General features: G+C 38.6%; 1 protein-coding gene across 2 annotated transcripts in view; it reads right to left on the reverse strand.

Moving 5' to 3' along the window:
* BACH1 (BTB domain and CNC homolog 1) overlaps positions 1-20,355 on the reverse strand; it is a 63,280-nt gene that overhangs the window by 26,968 nt on the left and 15,957 nt on the right. For both annotated transcript variants that reach the window (XM_062206246.1, XM_062206254.1), the window contains exons 2-3: positions 6,371-6,664; positions 1,337-2,683 (exon numbers count right to left, since the gene is read on the reverse strand). In XM_062206246.1, coding sequence (XP_062062230.1) covers positions 1,337-2,683; positions 6,371-6,604 — 1,581 coding nt within the window. In that variant the 5' untranslated portion in view covers positions 6,605-6,664. The remainder of the gene's footprint in view (positions 1-1,336; positions 2,684-6,370; positions 6,665-20,355) is intronic.

Here is a 20,355-nt window from a genome sequence, read left to right on the forward strand (position 1 = left end):
AATGTAACAAGCACATGATGTGGCAATATCACTCCTTGGTATTTATTAAATTAAAATCAAGTTTTCAAAGAAGTATCTGCACTTTTATCTTCATCACAGTATTACTGACAATAGCCATAATAGTAAACAATCTAAAAGTCCAGGGACAGATGATTGGATACAGAAACCGTGGTACACGAATATATATAGAACAGAATAATATTCAGTCTAACAAAAAGAAGAAAATTTTGCCATTTTGCTATAATACAAATGAATTTATGAGGAAATTATGTTAAATGAAATAAGCCAGACACAGGAGAGAAAACCCTACATCATATGCAGTACCTAAAATAGCCAAATGTGAAGAAAGAGAGTAAAATGGTGGTTGCCAGAGACTGAGCAGAGAAAAGTAGGAAACTGCTATCCATGGGTCAAGTTTCAATTTCATCTCGCACCAGATGAGTAAGTTCTATAGATCTGCTGTAAAACACTGTGCCTATAACTAACAATACCATGTTGTGCACCTAAAACTCTGTTATAAGGGTAAACTTTCATAAATAGTCTTACCACATAAAAAACTAAAGTTCACAGAAAGGGAAAACTGCGATAGGTAAAACATAAACCTAATTTATAAAAAGTACAAATTGCAACTATAAAGAAAAACTTCAACCTTTGAAAACGACACAAAATCATATGAAATAGAAAAATTAATATTAAACATTAATTTTTACAACATAAAGTAATATTTTACACAAAGCAGCTATAAAATAACTTTTGTTCAAGAATACGTAGGTTAAGCTCGCAACGATTAACTTGCAAGTAACTCATGCTAAATTATTAAGACATTCATTAAACTGATACCTGAAATGGCTAATAGAAAATAAGAAAGAATCAATGGCCACAAAAATCTTGATCCAAGAAAACTTTACATTAGAAGCCACATTCTTACAACTAGTCACTGCTAAATCCATTAATGAGTAACTAGTCCTAGGTCTAAAGATCCTTATGGCTATGAATGTCCCTTACTACAAACTGCATTTTTCCAGACGTTATTGTGTAATGATTATAGAATCATTATTCTTGTTCCTCCCAGGATGTGACACTTGATTTACACAGTTAAAAAGTCAATTATGAATGTACTCTACAGTTAATATAAAGTACATCTACTTGAAATATAAATTTAAATTTTATTTCACTTTCAGTATTTATCACATGGTCTTATAATTTTTATAACTGTATAAAAGTTTCATCCTGTCTCTCTCAACCTGTTCATAACCCTAGTGAACAGGAGTTGACCCAGAGTAAATCTCAACTGATGGCTTTTAAAACAATGAATTAAGAAAATAATCCTGCTCACCTCACACTCTTGTTCTCTGGCTGAACAGGATTCACTGTCTCCTTCTGTGTCCGTCTCAGAGTCATCCCCCAAGCTAATCACACAAGCATATGGACAAGGTTCCTGCTGGGGTTCTGAAACATAGTCATCACTTCCAGTTTCCAAACTGCTTGAACACCCTTCGGTACTCAAAGTACTTATAAAAGGGCAGTTCACAGAACTTAACGTTGTAAAAGTTCTCTGACCTGGTTCTGGGCTCTCGCTGATCCTAATACCCAACCAGGGACACTCAGACCGTTTCTGTGAATAGAGCTGCTCTGAGCTCTCTTTGGCCACAGCAGGTGACAACTGCATTTGGCAAGGAGAGTCCGTGTTGCAAATGTCACTCCAGAAGCCCTTTGCTAAGTGTTCTGCCACTTCTCGTTCCACACTACTCCGATCACTAGATGCAAGGCTTCCATCTTCTCTGGGGCCGGAGTCGGATTTCAAACGTAAATCTTGGCTTTCACCAAATGTTTTCTCTTCTCGAACATCTGTACCTGACAAAGGCTTCTCTGTTAACACTGTTGTGTTTTGCATACCAGCAAAATTCAAGTCACTGTATTGGTCGTATGTGTGTAAAAGAGACAGAGAGTAGAGTCCATGAGGGTCTGTAGAGGAATTGTGAGGGAAAGGAGCCACTTCCGTTTTTTCGGCTGAGCACTGAGAAGCGGAATCTTTCATCTTTGTTTCTTCATGTTCCATTGCTAATTTACTCTCTTCACATTTTAAAATCACCTGTAAATCTGCACAGTCCTGGCCTCCTCCTAGACATTCATTATCAGACGTCTCATTTGGCTGAACAGAAGCAGCATGAACATCTTTGACACTGGATTCCACTGTACGGACTCTGTCAGTTCCAAAAGCTTTTTGGAACTTTCTGTATTTGGGGCACAGAGATGGCAGAGCCAAAGAAGCATCCTTTTCTAAGCACATGGATTCATACGTCTGACTGGCACTATCTTGTACAGGAGGTGACACTTTTGCATTCCCTTGATACCGACGGAGTTTACATTGAGGAGTCTGAACGTTTTTATTTTCCAGAAATTCTTCCACTTCATCAGTTTCTAGATCCCTCTGGTCCACAAGTGAAAATTTAAGGTCTTTTTTCTGACAACGCGATGAAAAGCATTTTTTTCTTTGGCATTCTTGCTGGTCTTCAGTGGAGTTCAAAAACTTAAATTTGAGAAACTGAAAGCAGGACTCTTCAATATTGTGTACATTTAAGAATTCTACACACTTGCATACTTCATCCACATTGTCTTTACTTAAAATCAGTTTAGCAGTGTAGGCAAACTGAATTAAAGGTTCAAATCCTTTAACTGTCACCTGTTAATACAAAATTTTAAGAAATATATCATTTGAAATCTGTCTAATAGATAAAAGTAAACAAAGTAGAAGGGAAACAGAGATGTATAAGTTATATATGATAATTATAAAAAAGCTGTTTTAATTTGGGAAAAAATTCTAGCAAATGCAAAGTTAAAGCAGCCTAAAGAAGCATGCCTGTCACACTCTTTTCACTGAGGCCACATCTTCCACTTTATAGAGTCTACTTTTAATAGCACAAGGATTATGGTTTACTCACTTAATACAAAAACATACGATATTTCCATGTTAGTGGAAATAAATCATCTATGAAAAAAAGCAAAACACATACCATTTGCAAGGCACATAGTGAAGTGATAGGTACTATTGCTAGCTCAGCTCCACCAGTATATTCCACTGGTATTAAACTACACGACTGGTATTAACTATAAGAGTAGAATTTTTAAGGATAAAAACAATAAAGCATTTACAAAGAAGCCCTGATCTAGATGATAAATGCATACAGTATATTTATTGCATATCAAAAATTTTTAATAAAAAATTTTAAAGATTTGATTTCAAAAAGTGATCAAAGTCCTACAAATCATGCCTCAGTACTATTTTGGCAAAGACTCATGGACTTTAGATAACAAAACCTTTAGATATAAATGTGTACATTTACACCAAATCTGCCTCTGCAAAGCATAATCTACTGGCATGCACAGAAAGCCTCAACCTGGGCTAAATTACAAAATCAATTCTAAAACACTGAGTTTCTACAAGAGTGATCAAGATATTAATATTTGTAGTCTTCTTAAAAACATGCTAATCTGTGAGTATCTAACTTTTAAAGAGTTAAAACAGAAAACAGTAACACCATAAAGTGCTGATGAAACGCAGAGAAACTGGATAGCTGCATAACTCAACACGCAGCTGGTACACTGTGAAATGGTAGGACCACTTTTATTTTTTTTAAGTATGGTAGTTTCTTATAGAATTTAACATGCAACTACCACATGACCCAGCAACTTCACTCCTGATCTTTCATCTCAGAGAAGTGAAAACTTACATTCACACAAAATCTTGCATTCAAATATTCACAAAAGGGCCGGCACTGTGGCAGGTAAAACCACCGCCTGCAGTGACAGTATCCCATATGGGCGCTGGTTCGAGTCTCGGCTGCTCCACTTCCAATCCAGCTCTCTGCTATGGCCTGGGAAAGCAGTGGAAGATGGCCCAAGTGCTTGGGCTCCTGCACCCACATGGGAGACCTGGAGAAAGCTCCTGGCTCCTGGCTTCAGATCGGCACAGCTCCAGCCGTCGTAGCCAGTTGGGGAGTGAACCAGCAGATGGAAGACCTCCCTCTCTCTCTCTCTTTCTCTCTCTCTCTCTCTCTCTCTCTCTCTCTCTTTCTCGTTCTGCCTCTCCTTCTATGTAACTCTGACTTTCAAATAAATAAATAAATCTTTAAAAAAAAAATTCACAGCAACTGTTTATAATAGCCAAATCCTGGAATTAGCCTGTTTTCCTTCAAAAGGAGAAGAGTTTGAATAAACTAAAAAAACCTGGCATAACCACACGTTGGAGTACTACTTAGTAATAAAAAGGAACAAATTATTTTTACCTACAATCTGCCTATTATTAAGGAAATTATGCTAAATAAAAAAAATTCAATCCCAAAAGGTAACATATTATGATTTCATAACACTTTTGAAACAAGAAAACTTTAGAAAAGGAGAACATATTAGTGGCTCCTAGGAGGTAAGGATGGAAGAGAATAAGGGAAATAGGATGAGGGGTGAGGGTGGGGAAGAGGCAGTATGATTATAAAGGCAACACAAAAAATCCTTGGGTGTTGGAACGATTTAGCATATTAACTGATACATACATCTTGGCTGATACATATACCTCAAATGAGATAAAAGTATGGAGAACTTAATACATATATAAAAACTAGGATAATCTGAATATGATGGGTATCTTTTACCAACATCTATATCCTACTTACAACATTACTACAATTCTGTACAATATTAACAATGAGGGATCTAGGAAAAGTGTAAAATGAAATTCTGCATTAATTCTTACAGTTGTACATGAGTTTACAATAGTCCTCATAAAAATTTCAATTGAAAATTTTTTAAATAAGTTAAAACAATCAAAAGGACCTTTAGTTTTAGAATATTTATTATTAGCTATACAACATTTTTAAGCTGTCACTATAATGAAACTCTTTATATATGTGAAACTTATGCTTTATACTTCACATTAGAATGAATGAATGAGTACTTAATAGACACGCATACATATACCTTTATTTCTAAACCCAAGAATCAAACTTTGCTCCATTTGGAAAGTCTCATTCAATAATTTGAAAACAAGAACTATAGTAAGTATTTCCACTATGATTTGTGATGTCGCTTTGTAAAGACATAGGCTAGTCTACAGTTGACCCTTTTTGTCATTTTGTACCATGTACTCTGACTTCTGCCAAAAAACAAAGACAACCTGTTTCCAAAATTGTAGCTACAATTTTATAACATATAAATGACTAGAAACAAGCTAAACCACAAACCTGGTTCACAGTTTATCCAACTCTATCTAACACAGAGAATCTACAATCTGTCATCACAAAGAAGTTTGACATATTTTGTACACATTCCTCTTAGTAACTTCTATTCCTGTCCTAATGCCACAGGCTTGATGCTCTGCTAGCAGCAGTTACTAACTAACTAAAGCAAGCTGTTCTTGAAGGTATAACCAGCATTCTTTACCCAACAGAGAGGTCTTTTGGGGGTGGGACATTAACAAAGACCCATATGTTTATAAACATGGGTCCAACAACAGACTGGGAAAAATGATGGATGTAAAAACACGATTCTAAGACACAAAATAAAGGCAGATCGTTCACCTAGCAGTTAAGATACCCACATCCCATGCTGGTTCCAGTTCCTAAATCAGTTTCCCAGTAATGTGGACCATGGGAGGCAGCAATTACTGCCACCCATGTCGGAGACCTGGATTCCATTCCTGCCTCATGAGCTTACTCCCAATCCAGCTCTTCCCATCTGGGCATTTGAGGGAGTGAACCAGCAGATGGCAACTTGTTCTCTCAGTCTCTCAAATAAATATTTCAAAAAAATAGGCCGGCGCCACGGCTCACCTGGCTAATCCTCTGCCTGTAGCGCCGGCACACCGGGTTCTAGTCCCGGTTGGGGCGCCGGATTCTGTCCTGGTTGCTCCTCTTCCAGTCCAGCTCTCTGCTGTGGCCCGGGAGGACAGTGGAGGATGGCCCAGGTGCTTGGGCCCTGCACCCACATGGGAGACCAGGAGGAAGCACCTGGCTCCTGGCTTCGGATCAGCGCAGTGCACCGGCCACAGTGCTCCAGCCACAGTGCACCAGCCATAGCAGCCATTTTGGGGGTAAACCAACGGAAAAGGAAGACCTTTCTCTCTGTCTCTCTCTCTCTCACTGTCTAACTCTACCTGTCAAAAAAAAATATTTCAAAAAAATAAATGGCACAAAAACATTCTTTTCTACAATACATAAATACAACCTCAAGACACAAGAAAGAAATGATTTGTTACAAAACTTGGGAAATACCCATCATCCACCTGACGGAAAGAATGTACTCTATTTTTAGCTTTATAAACCATAAGAAACTTAATTAAGTTAAATTAAAGTCAGCAGAACCATGAACCACTTACCTCTTCTGGTAGAGTAATAGTAAGTTCTGTGTCAGCCTGGCCTACAATTCTTGTGTGAAAATAACTGCTGCATGCTGCCAGCACTGACCGGTGGGCACGGAATCGCTGACCCTCTACAAAGATGGTAACATCACACAGCACATCTTTCTTCCGCTGGTCATTGAGGCTAAGCAAGACATTGGTGCTGTGCACTGAAGATTCATAAGCAAAAACTGCGTTCTCACTCAGAGACATTCTGCATAACAAATGGTGTCCGGAAGTTCAATGGAAAGCATGCTTCTAACTGTCATCAACCTGCAAAGACACATGTAAGATTTTAGTTAAATAAAATAACTTATTTTAAAATGTTTTAAGGGTAGGCATTTGGAATAGTGGTTAAGTTCCCCTGGGGACATCTGTATCTGATATCAGAGTGCCTGGATTCAAGCCCTGGCTTTGCTTCTGATCCAGCTTCCCGCTAATGTCTACTCTAGGAAGCAACAGATAATGGCTCAAATACTTGGATCTCTGCCACCCATATGGGAGACCAGGATGGAGTCCTAGGATCCTGGCTTCAGAATCGCCTAGCTCTGGCCATTGCATACATTTGGGAAGTGAGCCAGCAGATGGGGAACATTCTCTCTCTCTCCGTGTGTGTGTGTGTGTGTGCATGTATCTATACATCTTGATACCTTTCAAATAGATCAAAAAAAATTTTTTAAATGACAGTGTCAAATATGAATGAAATACATGTTTGTCACTGAAACAAAAGAGAAATTAAAATCCTCCAGAGGAATAACCTAGAAACGTCTCTTCAATATATTTCATTTAAAATATGTCCTCACTGATAGTTTTTCTAACAAATTTTAGGGAAAATGTTCTTGGAGTGAGGGAGGGAAGAACTTTTTGAACGAAGGATTTCAGGACTGTTCTCTGGAAGGGGAACATTTCACACTGTGAAAACACCTACTGTAAGCAAATAGATGGGGCCAGGAAACTTCTAGGTGGCATCATCACCCTGTTGCTTTGTAACAATTAAGGGGTTTGAGTGAGTGAGTGAATGAGTGTGTGTATGAGTGTATGGGGGGCACCAGAGGCCACACCATGGGATGAGATTGACAGTGGAACAAATATATGGCATTCCACTATTCCTGTGCCCTATTTCCCTACATCAAACAAACAGTAAGAAGGCTAGTGCTTTCAAATAAGAGATACCATTCTACAAAAGGTAAGGATTCCCCCAATTCATATATACGCACAAAAGAAAATGATTCAAATGTGTCAGGCCAGATTGCAATAATGAGTTTCATTACATAGAAGTCTTACTTTATACTGTAAATAGTAGGCAAAATATAAAACTACTTCCTTGTTACAAATATGGTTTTATCACACATAGAAATTCTTGGTTTTCTCAAAATGTTAAAACATAAGAGAAAGCTGACAAAATGTACTTTTTTAAAATAAACACTAACATTTAGTAGCCTCCAGACATTTTTTAATCAAATATATGTCACTAAACAAAAAAAAAGGTACTCCCAAGATACATATATTTATCTATATATTTGGGGCATGCAAAATTATTCTGATACACATGTTCTAAAGCACAGAGATTGAGATTAAGGGGTAAAAAAAAAAAAAAAAAAAAAAAAAAAAGGTCTACTATTTCTCCCAGCCCTCTACAGCCTATGGTGAACACACCAGGAATGTATATCCCACTGTGATAATCATGGTATCATCTCACCGTCACTCACTTGTTCTTCTTATATCTTACCTACTGCCTGAAACAAAGGAAGGAATGAGTAAATATTACTGTTTTCAGATTAGCTATACTCCAAATAAAAATCAAAGGAGAAATCAGGACCTCTGAATTTTATACACATCAGGTCCAGATCATGGATGAATACTGCCTCAAACACAGGCTGTCTTAGTTGCAAATACATGAAACACATCTAAAAATTCTCATCTACTTAGTGTTTATTTTTAAAGTCCTCATAATAGCCAAAATGTAAGCTCCTCAGAAGCAGTCACTGAAAATAAAATCTCTCATACTATAGGTAAGCTTTTCCACACCACATGAAATCATTGGTAACTTCAAAATCAAATACTAGCAGTATCTCAACTTTTGAACTGTATCCACAGAGAAGAGTAACAAATCCGTTTTAGCAAATGGCCTTCGTGTTTCAGTCATCAACACAAGGAATTCATGTTAGAAATAGCAGGAAGGAACCATCATTTAAACAAAGTATGAATCCTTTATGGTTAATACCACACAGACCACCACTCTCCTCTTTTTTCAAAACCATACACTCTGCCCAGAGTACACTGGCTTCCCCAGTCAAGCAGGGCTCAGTAACTGACAACTTGCCCTGCTGTGTCCCTCCACCCAAGTCCCAGCATCCTTTTTATTTCCTGGCATCTGGATTGCAAACCTTTAAAATCATTCTTGGTGGCATGTACCAATGCCATCTCACTAGTCCAAGTGATCAATTTCAGTTCACATTCGATGGCTCTGATAGGTCTAAGAGTCAAAGGGATCACACAAACAAGACAAGTGTCTCCTAATACTAACTGATAGAATCAAAAAGGGAGAGAAAGATCCAACATGGGAAGTGGGATACACAGCAGACTCATAGAATGGCAGACGTCCTAAACAACACTCTGGCCTCAGAATCAGCCCTTAAGGCATTTGGATCTGGCTGAAGAGCCCATGAGAGTATTGTAGGCATGAAAAGCCAAGACACCATGGAAAAGAAAAAAAGAAGAACTAAATGAAAGATCTCTGGGAGTGAGATCCCAGTGGAAAGAACAGGGCCATCAAAGAAGGAAGTACCTTTCTCTGAAGGGAGGAGAGAACTTCCACTTTGACTATGACCCTATCAGAATAAGATCAAAGTCAGCGAACTCTAAAGGCTTCCATAGCCCTGGCAACTCATGACTAGAGCCTAGGGAGATTACGGACGCCATGAACAGGAGTGTCAAATTGTTAAGTCAGCAACAAAAGTCACTGTGTACTTACATCCCATGTGGGATCTGTCCCTAATGTGTTGTCTAATGTGCAGTGATGCTATAACTAGTACTGAAACAGTATTTTTACACTTTGTGTTTCTGCGTGGGTACAAACTGATGAGATCTTTACTAATTATATACTGAATCAATCTTCTGTATATAAAGATAATTGGAAATGAAAAAAGGAAAAACCTGGTGTTAAATTGGAAATGGCATAGAAAATTAATTAATTTTTTAAAAAAATATATTATGTAAGATCTCTGTCTTTAATGTACTGTACACTCTTTTTTTTTTTTTTTTTTTTTTTTTTTGGACAGGCAGAGTGGATAGTGAGAGAGAGAGACAGAGAGAAAGGTCTTCCTTTTTGCCATTGGTTCACCCTCCAATGGCCGCTGCAGCCAGCGCATCACGCTGATCCGAAGCCAGGAGCCAGGTGCTTCTCCTGGTCTCCCATGCGGGTGCAGGACCCAAGGATTTGGGCCATCCTCCACTGCCTTCCCGGGCCATAGCAGAGAGCTGGCCTGGAAGAGAGGCAACCGGGATAGAATCCGGCACCTCAACCGGGACTAGAACCCGGTGTGCCAGCGCCGCAAGGCGGAGGATTAGCCTGTTAAGCCACGGCACCAGCCTGTACTGTACACTCTTATTTAATGCTATAACTAGTACTCCAACAGTATTTTTTTTCACTTTGTGTTACTATATGGGGGCAAACTGTTGAAATCGTTACCTAATATATACTAAACTGATCTTCTGTATATAAAGAGAATTGAAAATGAAACATGATGTGATTGGAAGGGGAGAGGGAGCGGGAAAGGGGAGGGTTGTGGGTGGGAGGGAAATTTTGGGAGGGGGAAGCCATTGTAACCCATAAGCTGTACTTTGGAAATTTATATTCATTAAATAAAAGTTTAATTTAAAAAAAATCATTCTTGTATCACTTTTTTATCTCATCATTTTGTTGAACCCAGCACAGCTAAGAAAAACTGTGAAAACAGTTTTTGTGTGCAATCTCTGGATCTCAGCACTGTTTACCAAGACCATATCTCTTGCTCTCCATAAAAGCTTCCCACCTTTCTTCTCAATCAGTGTCCCTCCCAATAGACCACCATAACTAAGATCCAATCTCATTCCCCCTCCCCCTCTCCTCCTTCCCCTTCCCCTCTCCTCCCTCCCTCCTCTCTCTCTCTCTCTCTCTCTCTCTCTCACACACACACACACACACACACACACAATCCTTTCACCAGTTGTCTTCTACTGACCCCATTCCATCCTTGGTTCTCTGGGACCTAATTCTCTTAATGCCCTTTCTCATTTATGAATGGTCTACAAAAAACTCGTGGAAAAATGCATATTATGAAAAAACTGTGCATGAGTTTCAAAAATTTTGGCACTAAAAAACCTATCTCGGCCGGCGCCATGGCTCAACAGGCTAATCCTCCGCCTTGCGGCGCCGGCACACCGGGTTCTAGTCCCGGTCGGGGCACCGATCCTGTCCCGGTTGCCCCTCTTCCAGGCCAGCTCTCTGCTGTGGCCAGGGAGTGCAGTGGAGGACGGCCCAAGTGTTTGGGCTCTGCACCCCATGGGAGACCAGGAGAAGCACCTGGCTCCTGCCTTCGGAACAGCGCGGTGCGCCGGCCGCAACACGCTACCGTGGCGGCCATTGGAGGGTGAACCAACGGCAAAAGGAAGACCTTTCTCTCTGTCTCTCTCTCACTGTCCACTCTGTCAAAAATTAAAAAAAAAAAAAAAAAAACCTATCTCTTAGGGGCTGGTACCGTGGCGCAGTAGGTTAATCCTCCGCCTGTGGCGCCAGCATCCCATATGGGCGCCAATTCTAGTCCCGGCTGCTGTGCTTCCAGTCCAGCTCTCTGCTATGGCCTGGGAAAGCAGCAGAAGATGGCCCAAGACATTGGGCCTCTGCACCCGTGTGGGAGACCAGGAGGAAGCACCTGGCTCCTGGCTTCAGATCAGCACAGCTCCGGCCATTGCAGCCATCTGAGGAGTCAACCAACGGAAGGAAGACCTTACTCTCTGTCTCTCCCTCTCACTGTCTGTAACTCTACCTCTTAAATAAATAAATAAAATCTTAAAAATATATATAAAATTAAATTTAAAAAAATAAAATACCTATCTTTGGAAAATTTTTTGATTGCACAATACTTCAAAATACACAAACATACATACATACACACACAGTATAAAGTAATCAACCCGGCAACTAGACTTTCTATTTCCTTTTCTTTGTGTTTGGAAACTATCAGCTCATCTCTTCCAGTTCTTTCTACTGTATATATTTTTTTTTTTATTTATTTTTTTTAACAGGCAGAGTGGACAGAGACAGAGAGAGACAGAGAGAAAGGTCTTCCTTTTGCCGTTGGTTCACCCTCCAATGGCCGCCGTGGTTGGCGCGCTGCGGCCGGCGCACCGCGCTGATCCGATGGCAGGAGCCAGGTGCTTCTCCTGGTCTCCCACGGGGTGCAGGACCCAAGCACTTGGGCCATCCTCCACTGCACTCCCTAGCCACAGCAGAGAGCTGGCCTGGAAGAGGGGCAACCGGGACAGGATCGGTGCCCCGACCGGGACTAGAACCCGGTGTGCCGGCGCTGCAAGGCGGAGGATTAGCCTAGTGAGCCACAGCGCCGGCCTCTACTGTATATATTACTGTGACCTACAGTCACCCCAATGTGCTGTAGGTCACTAGAAAACTTTTTAATTCCATTTTCCACCAACTTTTACAAAACTATTCAAATAACATTTTATACATACTTTCTATATTGTTCAATCTTCATACTGGATATTCTTTTTTATCTCCAACCTCTTACTCTATACTGACTCTTTCCTATAGTCTTCTCCGTTAAGATGTTTATATCTCTCCAGAGACAGTTCTAAAAATATCAACTACTAATAATAAATATTCTAATTCTGCATCAGACACTAACTTAAGCACTACATACAGCTTATCTCATGTATTCCTCACAACTCTGTGAAGAAGATGGTCTATCATCTCAATTTTACAAATGAGAAAACTGAGACATGATGAGAAATATCTTGGTCAATGTCAGGAGGAATTTATACTAAGAATTTTTAACTACTCCACTATTCTGCCTCTAGTTAATATTTAGTTAATTAAATATTAAGTTAATGCACAGCATGAAGATTCTCTGCAGTCATGTGAGAAGGTGGGTATTTCCAAAAGGTTATATCTGAGAATAAGGAAAGGGGCTACAAAGAGACCCAGAAACAAATGAAATGCACGTTAGCTTCAGAATGAAGAGAAGTCTGGGCATGAAACACAAACCTGAAGGCTGTTTGGATTCCAGGAAGCCTCCAGAAGGAAACTCTACCCATTCACTGTGGGCGGCTGATGGCCCACCTCTGTGCATCTGTGGTCTGATGCTGCTCATCCTGCCACCAGTTGGCTCACAATTCATCTCAAATTCCAGAGAGAATTAGTCTTGGCTCAACACTCCTGTTTAGGCAGTTTTCAGTAACAGATCATCTCTTGGGTTCATGACCAGTTTACAGATTTGTTGTCCTTGGGAAAAATGCCAATCCCAACTCCTACCAATTGCAGCTGAGAGAAACTAGACAATAAGGTAGCAAAAAAGCCACCCAAAAGTACTCCTCTAAGAAATGTCAGTCTCCTCTAAAGTACAGCCTATGCACCATCACTGTTGCTGCTCACTCCAGAAAGCTGGGATGTATCTTGACACTTTCCTCACTGGGGTCCCTACAAGCAATTTCTTAGTGAATACTATTGCTTCTGCCTCTTAACAGAGGTCTACTTCTCTCCATCTGCACTGCCACAACTGTAATCCAGGCCATCTCCAGCTCCTGCCTGGACAAATACTGTTTAGCCATTTGGAATGGCTCACAAACTCATAAAAATACAAACACAAGGTTATTTTTTAAAAGTTCACAGAAAAATGAAAATAAAAGATGTTCATCTGGGTGCAAAATTTTTTTTTGAAATCCATGGGTAGGCAATGTATTGAGTGGGTTTAGCCACCACTTGGAAGACACTCATCCCATATCTGAGTGCTGGTTAGACGTCCAGCTTCTCTGCTTCCCAAGTAGCTCCCTGCTAAGGCACAGCCTAGGAGGCAGCAGATGATGGTTCAAGTGCTTAGGCCCCTGCCAGTGATAGAAGAGACCTAGATGGAAGTCCTGGCTCCTAGCTTCAGCCTGGTCCAACCCTGGCTGTTGTGGGCATTTCGGTAGTAAAGAAGTGGATGGAAGATCTATCTTTACACCTCTTTCTCTCCCTTTCTCTCTCTCTCTCTGTCAACCTGCCTTTCAAGTAGATGAAAATAGATATTAAAAAACACTTTTCTTGAAATCCATGCATACAAGGGGTATTTAAAAAGTTCGTGAAAATGTATATTATGAAAAAACTATGCATTATTTCAAAACCTTTTGTGCCAAAATAAACTTATCTTCCAATTTCCTTTTCCATAACTACATGGGCGTATTTCAAAAAGTGAAAGAAGATTTCACAAATCAGTTTATTATTATTACATGCAAAGTACTGTAATTACTCTATTTTTTAAAAAATATTAGTAGTAATCCATTCAATTCCAAGCCCCACTAATGGACCCATCATCCTACACAGGTCCAATAGTTAATGCCCAAGGATTAGAATCTTAAACTGTCTGGGTTCAAACCCAGCTTTGCCACTCACTAGCTACATTACCTTAGCCAGCTTGCTTTTTGTCTCAGTTCACTTGCCTGTAAAACAGGGATAACCCTAACACTTCACTGGGATGTTGTGAAGTTTACATGAAATGATGAATGAAATGGGTTTTGACAGTTCCTGGAGTGTGGAGGAAAAGACAGCACACATAATTATCAGGTGTTATCTATGATGATGATATTAACAAAAGCCACACACTCCTAAAAGTTCCTCTTAATCTCCTCCAGTTTATTCTCTATATCAAAGTGATTTCTCACCCATGTAAATCCCATGGTATCTCCCAAACTACTTCTTTACAAACTACTTTCTTACTTCAAAATCCTTAGCATGTACTCAAGACCTGTGTTATCAGGTTTTCTATCAATACAGCCTTTTCTCAATCTCAGCCTCCCTCTTTTGCTACAGTGTCCCTTCCTGTTCCCTAGACACAAAGGTGCTACGGATGTCTTGGCCTGCATGCATGCTGTTCCTGCTACATGGACTTCTACTCTTCAGCTGACTAATTTCTCATCTTTTAGGTCTCAGCTCCAATGTAATAACTTTGCCTGATCTGTTTTCTGCCATAATCCAAGCATACAATAATGATCCAATACAGATAGTTAATGCTGAATGAATCACCTGGTGTTTAAAATACAAACCGCCGTACAGATCTTCTTCCAAATACAGCCCAATTAGCTATTACAATATAAGTGGAAACAACACCATCAATCTAAGAACTCAGAGGAAAGTTCTTAGATGGCTTTTCCAGAGTCATAAGGTTGAAAGATGCCCCTACTTATCCCTCTGGGAGCTAGAAACATACTTGTAAGATAACTGGCCAAGAAGAATAAGGGTTGGCAACTACAAACACAGCCAATACAACTGACTCATATGAATGAAGACATCTCCACCTTGACTCTCATTAATATGGGCACTACAGAGAGGTGTTACATGAAAATCAAACTTTGTAATCTGACAACCAACCAAAGGTCAGTAATCCATTTTTATCCAACAACTATGCAATGACTATACCAAACAATAATGGCACATGTTCTTCCAATACCCATCAAGTTCCTTCTAACACTTTTCAAATATAAGAAGTAAAAACATTGCCTTGAAAAGTTCATGGGAAAATGTTATTATAAAAAAAAATCCATGGATTTCAAAAAGATTTTTGTACCAAAATAAACAACTTTTAATTCCATTTTTCCATGAACATTCTGAAGTCCCTTTGCATTAACGTTCTAGCCCAAAACTCAATAATTTATTAGCATCAAATTTAGATTTATGTTACAACTAAATTTCTCATATTTCTGCAATATGTACTACCATTTTGATTCAAAATAAGTATTTGCAGGCCTTAGCAAACTGCTAACTCACAACACAAATGCTGATAAACGATGAACAGGCATTTTCTAAGCTTCCTGCACCTTAATTTGGAAATAACTTCTGCTCTCTGCTCTCAATACACACTACTTTAGTTTTAATAAGTTAACCATTTGATGCTTTTGCTTTCAAAATAATAGAGAAAGTAAGACAAAATGTTGTAGCCATATCACATTTCAATAACTTAAGATAATTTACTTAAATAAAAACTTTTAAAAATCTGAGAACATCTTACCATGGAGCCAGCCCTATAATGCTTCACGTAACAGAATCAGAAGATAACTACGTACGAGGATAAAGTTTCACATGTGTTAAATAGCTAAAATTTTATTTACCTATAGTCTCAAAGGATTGTGTTGTATTTCAATCCTTAGTAGAAGGAACAATAAGTAGTCTAACACCAAGTATTCATTTACAAGAAAAAGATTACTATCCATGTTTTATCTCTACTGAACAATGGCACACATTCTTATACAAGTGTTTACCTGTACTACATGCTGCATCAGGTCCCCTGAAAACACAAAGTAGTCCATATACTCAGAAAGATATGTTCAGAATGAGAATGATGTCTCAAGGTGAAACAGACAAGAATAATCATCATAGTCAATTTACACAGGAATGTGGACATTCTGAAAGGTATTCATATATAGTAACTCTTCAAATAAAAACTACTTTCTGGTCAATTTTCAATTAACCATAATATTCAGTTCATGAGAACAATTCTTCACAAAACAGTTGTTAGTAAAAGTTTGTGTGTGCATGCATGGGCACAAGCAGTAACTGGAGGACATTACTTAGCAATAGTGCATACAGGCAATTATGTGACCTTCATATAAAAACGGTGCCCTGGAGCTGCAGCCTGGTCGATTCCTCAAAGACTGACTTCCCCTTATTTTCAGTGGATTTGGAATTTCTGTCTTTTCCTACACACTGCTTCTGCCTGATACCACCTTCATCACCTGTCAACTACTTTTGCCTAACTAAATCTCAAGGCCAGGTCCTCAAGGGCTCAGAAGATACGCAAATTCCTCCTATCATAACATCTTCCTTAGCTCTGGCCTAAGCTTCAAAATTCCCTAAACCAGTTTTTGTTATGCTATAGCCAAAATACACAGGGTGTAAGTGGTCTTCTGACAGTAACTGAACCTTATCTTCAATTTTTCAAGAGGGTGACAAAGACTCAACAAGTGTATATAACTTTATTTCTTTAATGGTCCTTATAAAAAACATATATTAATTTTAGATGCAGATATAAAAGAAAAGAATCGTTTTAAAGCCACTGCTTTTCTTTTTATCATTCCCAATTTTGTAAGAACCTTAATATCAAAAGTCTGTGGGGCTGTAAATTGGGACAGTAATTTAAGACAGCAATTTTCTCAAGATCCTAAGATGTGATTGACCTGCCAGGAAGTATAACTCAGTATCCAAGATGTGCTAATTTCTTCAACCCTTTGCAGGCTGAAATATCACAACCAAGGTAGGAATTTAGGCTAGTGGTTAAATTGTCCATTAGAACACCCATACCCCACATCAGAGTAGCTGGGTTTGATAACCTGGTTCCACCACTGGACTGAAGCTTCCTGCTACTGCAGATTCTGGGAGGCAGCAGTGATAGCTCAATTAATTAGGTTTCTGAAACCCAGTCATGGAACTGCAGGCATCTGAAGGGAGTGACCCAGGGGATGAGAGTGTTTTCGCATGCATGCACACATGCTTTCTCCCAAATTAAAAATAAATATACACACATATATCACAACTGTTTATCCATTTCTGATCACTGCATTTTCTAAAATCATTTCCCCTCAGCCTTAATAAAAATGTTAAGAATGATGGGATGTGGTATATGGATGAATATATTTTTTAAAGGCTGAATAAAATGTAAAACAAGAAATGGTGAATGAATGTATGTAGCAGATGCTTGTAGCAACACCAAAAATCATATTTTTTAAGAATTTTAGATGTTAGATGGGATAACTACCTTAATTTATGTTAAAATTGTATATAACTAATGATGCCATAGTATTTTTTTTTAAATTAAACTTTTATTTAATGAATATAAATTTCCAAAGTACAGCTTATGGGTTACAATGGCTTCCCCCTCCCACCCGCAACCCTCCCCTTTCCCGCTCCCTCTCCCCTTCCAATCACATCATGATTCATTTTCAATTCTCTTTATATACAGAAGATCAGTTTAGTATATATTAAGTAAAGATTTCAACAGTGTGCCCTCACATAGCAACACAAAGTGAAAAAATACTGTTGGAGTACTAGTTATAGCATTAAATAACAGTATATAGCACATTAAAGACAGAGATCCTACATGATATTTTTAAAAATTGATTAATTTTCTATGCAATTTCCAATTTAACACCAGGTTTGTTTTTTTTTTTCATTTCCAATTATTTTTATATACAGAAGATCGATTCAGTATATAATTAGTAAAGATCACATCAGTTTGTACCCACGCAGAAACACAAAGTGTAAAAATACTGTTTCAGTACTAGTTATAGCATCACTGCACATTAGATAACACATTAGGGACAGATCCCACATGGGATGTAAGTACAGAGACTCCTGTTGCTGACTAAACAATTTGACACTCCTGTTCATGGCGTCAGTAATCTCCCTAGGCTCTAGTCATGAGTTGCCAGGGCTATGGAAGCCTTTAGAGTTCACTGACTTTGATCTTATTCTGATAGGGTCATAGTCAAAGTGGAAGTTCTCTCCTCCCTTCAGAGAAAGGTACTTCCTTCTTTGATGGCCCTGTTCTTTCCACTGGGATCTCACTCACAGAGATCTTTCATTTAGGTCTTCTTCTTTTTTTTTCTTTTCCATGGTGTCTTGGCTTTTCATGCCTACAATACTCTCATGGGCTCTTCAGCCAGATCCAAATGCCTTAAGGGCTGATTCTGGGAATAAGAGAGGGAGGAGATGTACAATTTGGGACATGCACAATCTGACTTGCAGCAAATGATGGAGTTAGAAATGAACCAGGGGATTCCAATACAATCCCATCAAGGTGGCATGTACCAATGCCATCTCACTAGTCCAAGTGATTAATTTCAGTTCACAACCGATGGCTCTGATAGGTCTAAGAATCAAAGGGATCACACAAACAAGACAAGTGTCTGCTAATACTAACTGATAGAATCAAAAAGAGAGAGAAAGATCCAACATGAGAAATGGGATACACAGCAGACTCATAGAATGGCAGGCGTCCTAAACAACACTCTGGCCTCAGATGCCATAGTATTTTTAAAATGCAAAAAAAAAAAAAAAAAAATCACAGCAATTTTAAAATGCAAAAAAAAAAAAAAAATCACAGCAATTTTTATAGCTCATGATTATTACAGAACTATGTAAGGTCCCATTCAGGATAAGTTAGGCCTTTTACCATTTACTTTTCCTAATATTAAAGATCACAATTATATTTACTGGATCCAATTAATTATTTGAAGTTTATGAAACTAAAATTAAGCTTGAGGGTGGTGATATGAACTAACAGAAAAGTCCAAAGAAGTTATTTAAAGACTCACCTATTCAGATGTCAGACAAAGGTTTTTTTTCCTTCCCATTTCAAATTTAACTTTAATAATTGTAAGTCATAATATAAAGGGCCAAAGGAAGTGGGGGGAAAAAACAGAAAATCCAAACTCCAAAACCAAAACAAAACTAAGGGATTCCGCTATTACACCTATTAATTAGAGATTTTAAAAAACAAGGGAGACCTGTTCTGTAGCATAGTGGGTAAAGCCACCCCCTGCAGTGCCAGCATCCCATATGGTGGATGGCTGCTCCACTTCCAATCCAGCTCTCTACTATGGCCTGGGAGAGCAGAAGAAGATGGCCCAAATCCTTGGGCCCCCACACCCACGTGGAAGACCCAGAAGAAGCTAGTGGCTCCCGGTTTCGGATCGGCCCAGCTCCGGCCATTGCAGCCATTTGGGGAGTGAACCAGTGGATGGAAAATGTCTCTCTCGCTTTCTCTCTGCCTCTGCCTTTCTGTAATTCTGCCTTTCAAATAAAATAATTAAGTCTGTAAAAAATTGAGCCTTTAATTTGTATAACACACTTGACAACTACTTGACAGTTACTAGGATCCTTAGATCTCTATTAGAAAAATATGAACTAGCAAGTAGAATTGATCCACACCACAAAATATATTTACTAAATATTTTCTACCTTGCATTTGTCACTGTTTTTCATCAGTCTTGAGATGTAACTTAAATAGAATGAACTGCATCTACTTAAAACACACGATTTAATGTGTTTTTACATTTGCATATGTGCATGAAACCACCACCAACACAACCAAGATACATAAACTTCCATCACTCCTAAAAATTCCACATGACTGTTTATTATCTCTCCTTCCTTGTGTCCCAATTACAGGTAATCAATGGTCTATTTTATGTCACTATAAATGAATGTGTGTTTCTTTTTATTTTTATATAAATGGAATCACGTAGTACATTTTCTAATTTAGTGTTTCTTTCATTCAGTTTAATGTTAATCTTGTTGCTGCACACATTACATGATTACCTTTTTTACTGCTGAATAATATTCCACTTGATGGATATTGCACAATTTGTTTACCAACATAAGTTGATGGACTACTGCAATAAAGATGGACAATTACTTTGTTCTCAGTTTGAGATTATTGTAATGAAACTTCAATGAACATCTGCCATAGACATATACTTCATTTTTCTTGGGTAAACAAAAAAGTATGTTTAACTTTTTAAAAATTGCTAAATAGTTTTTGAAAGAAATTGCATCATATTACATTGCTACCAGCAGCGTACGAAAAAATCTAGTTGCTCTACATTCCCATTAACCCTTGATATTGTAATCTAGCTATCCAATAAATGTCTAGTGGTTTTAAGTTGTACTTCCTGATGACTAATGATGTTGAGCAGCTTTACAAGTATATGCATTTACT

The sequence above is a fragment of the Lepus europaeus genome, chromosome 2, assembly GCF_033115175.1.
Source record: "Lepus europaeus isolate LE1 chromosome 2, mLepTim1.pri, whole genome shotgun sequence".
In the NCBI taxonomy this organism is placed as follows: Eukaryota; Metazoa; Chordata; class Mammalia; order Lagomorpha; family Leporidae; genus Lepus; species Lepus europaeus.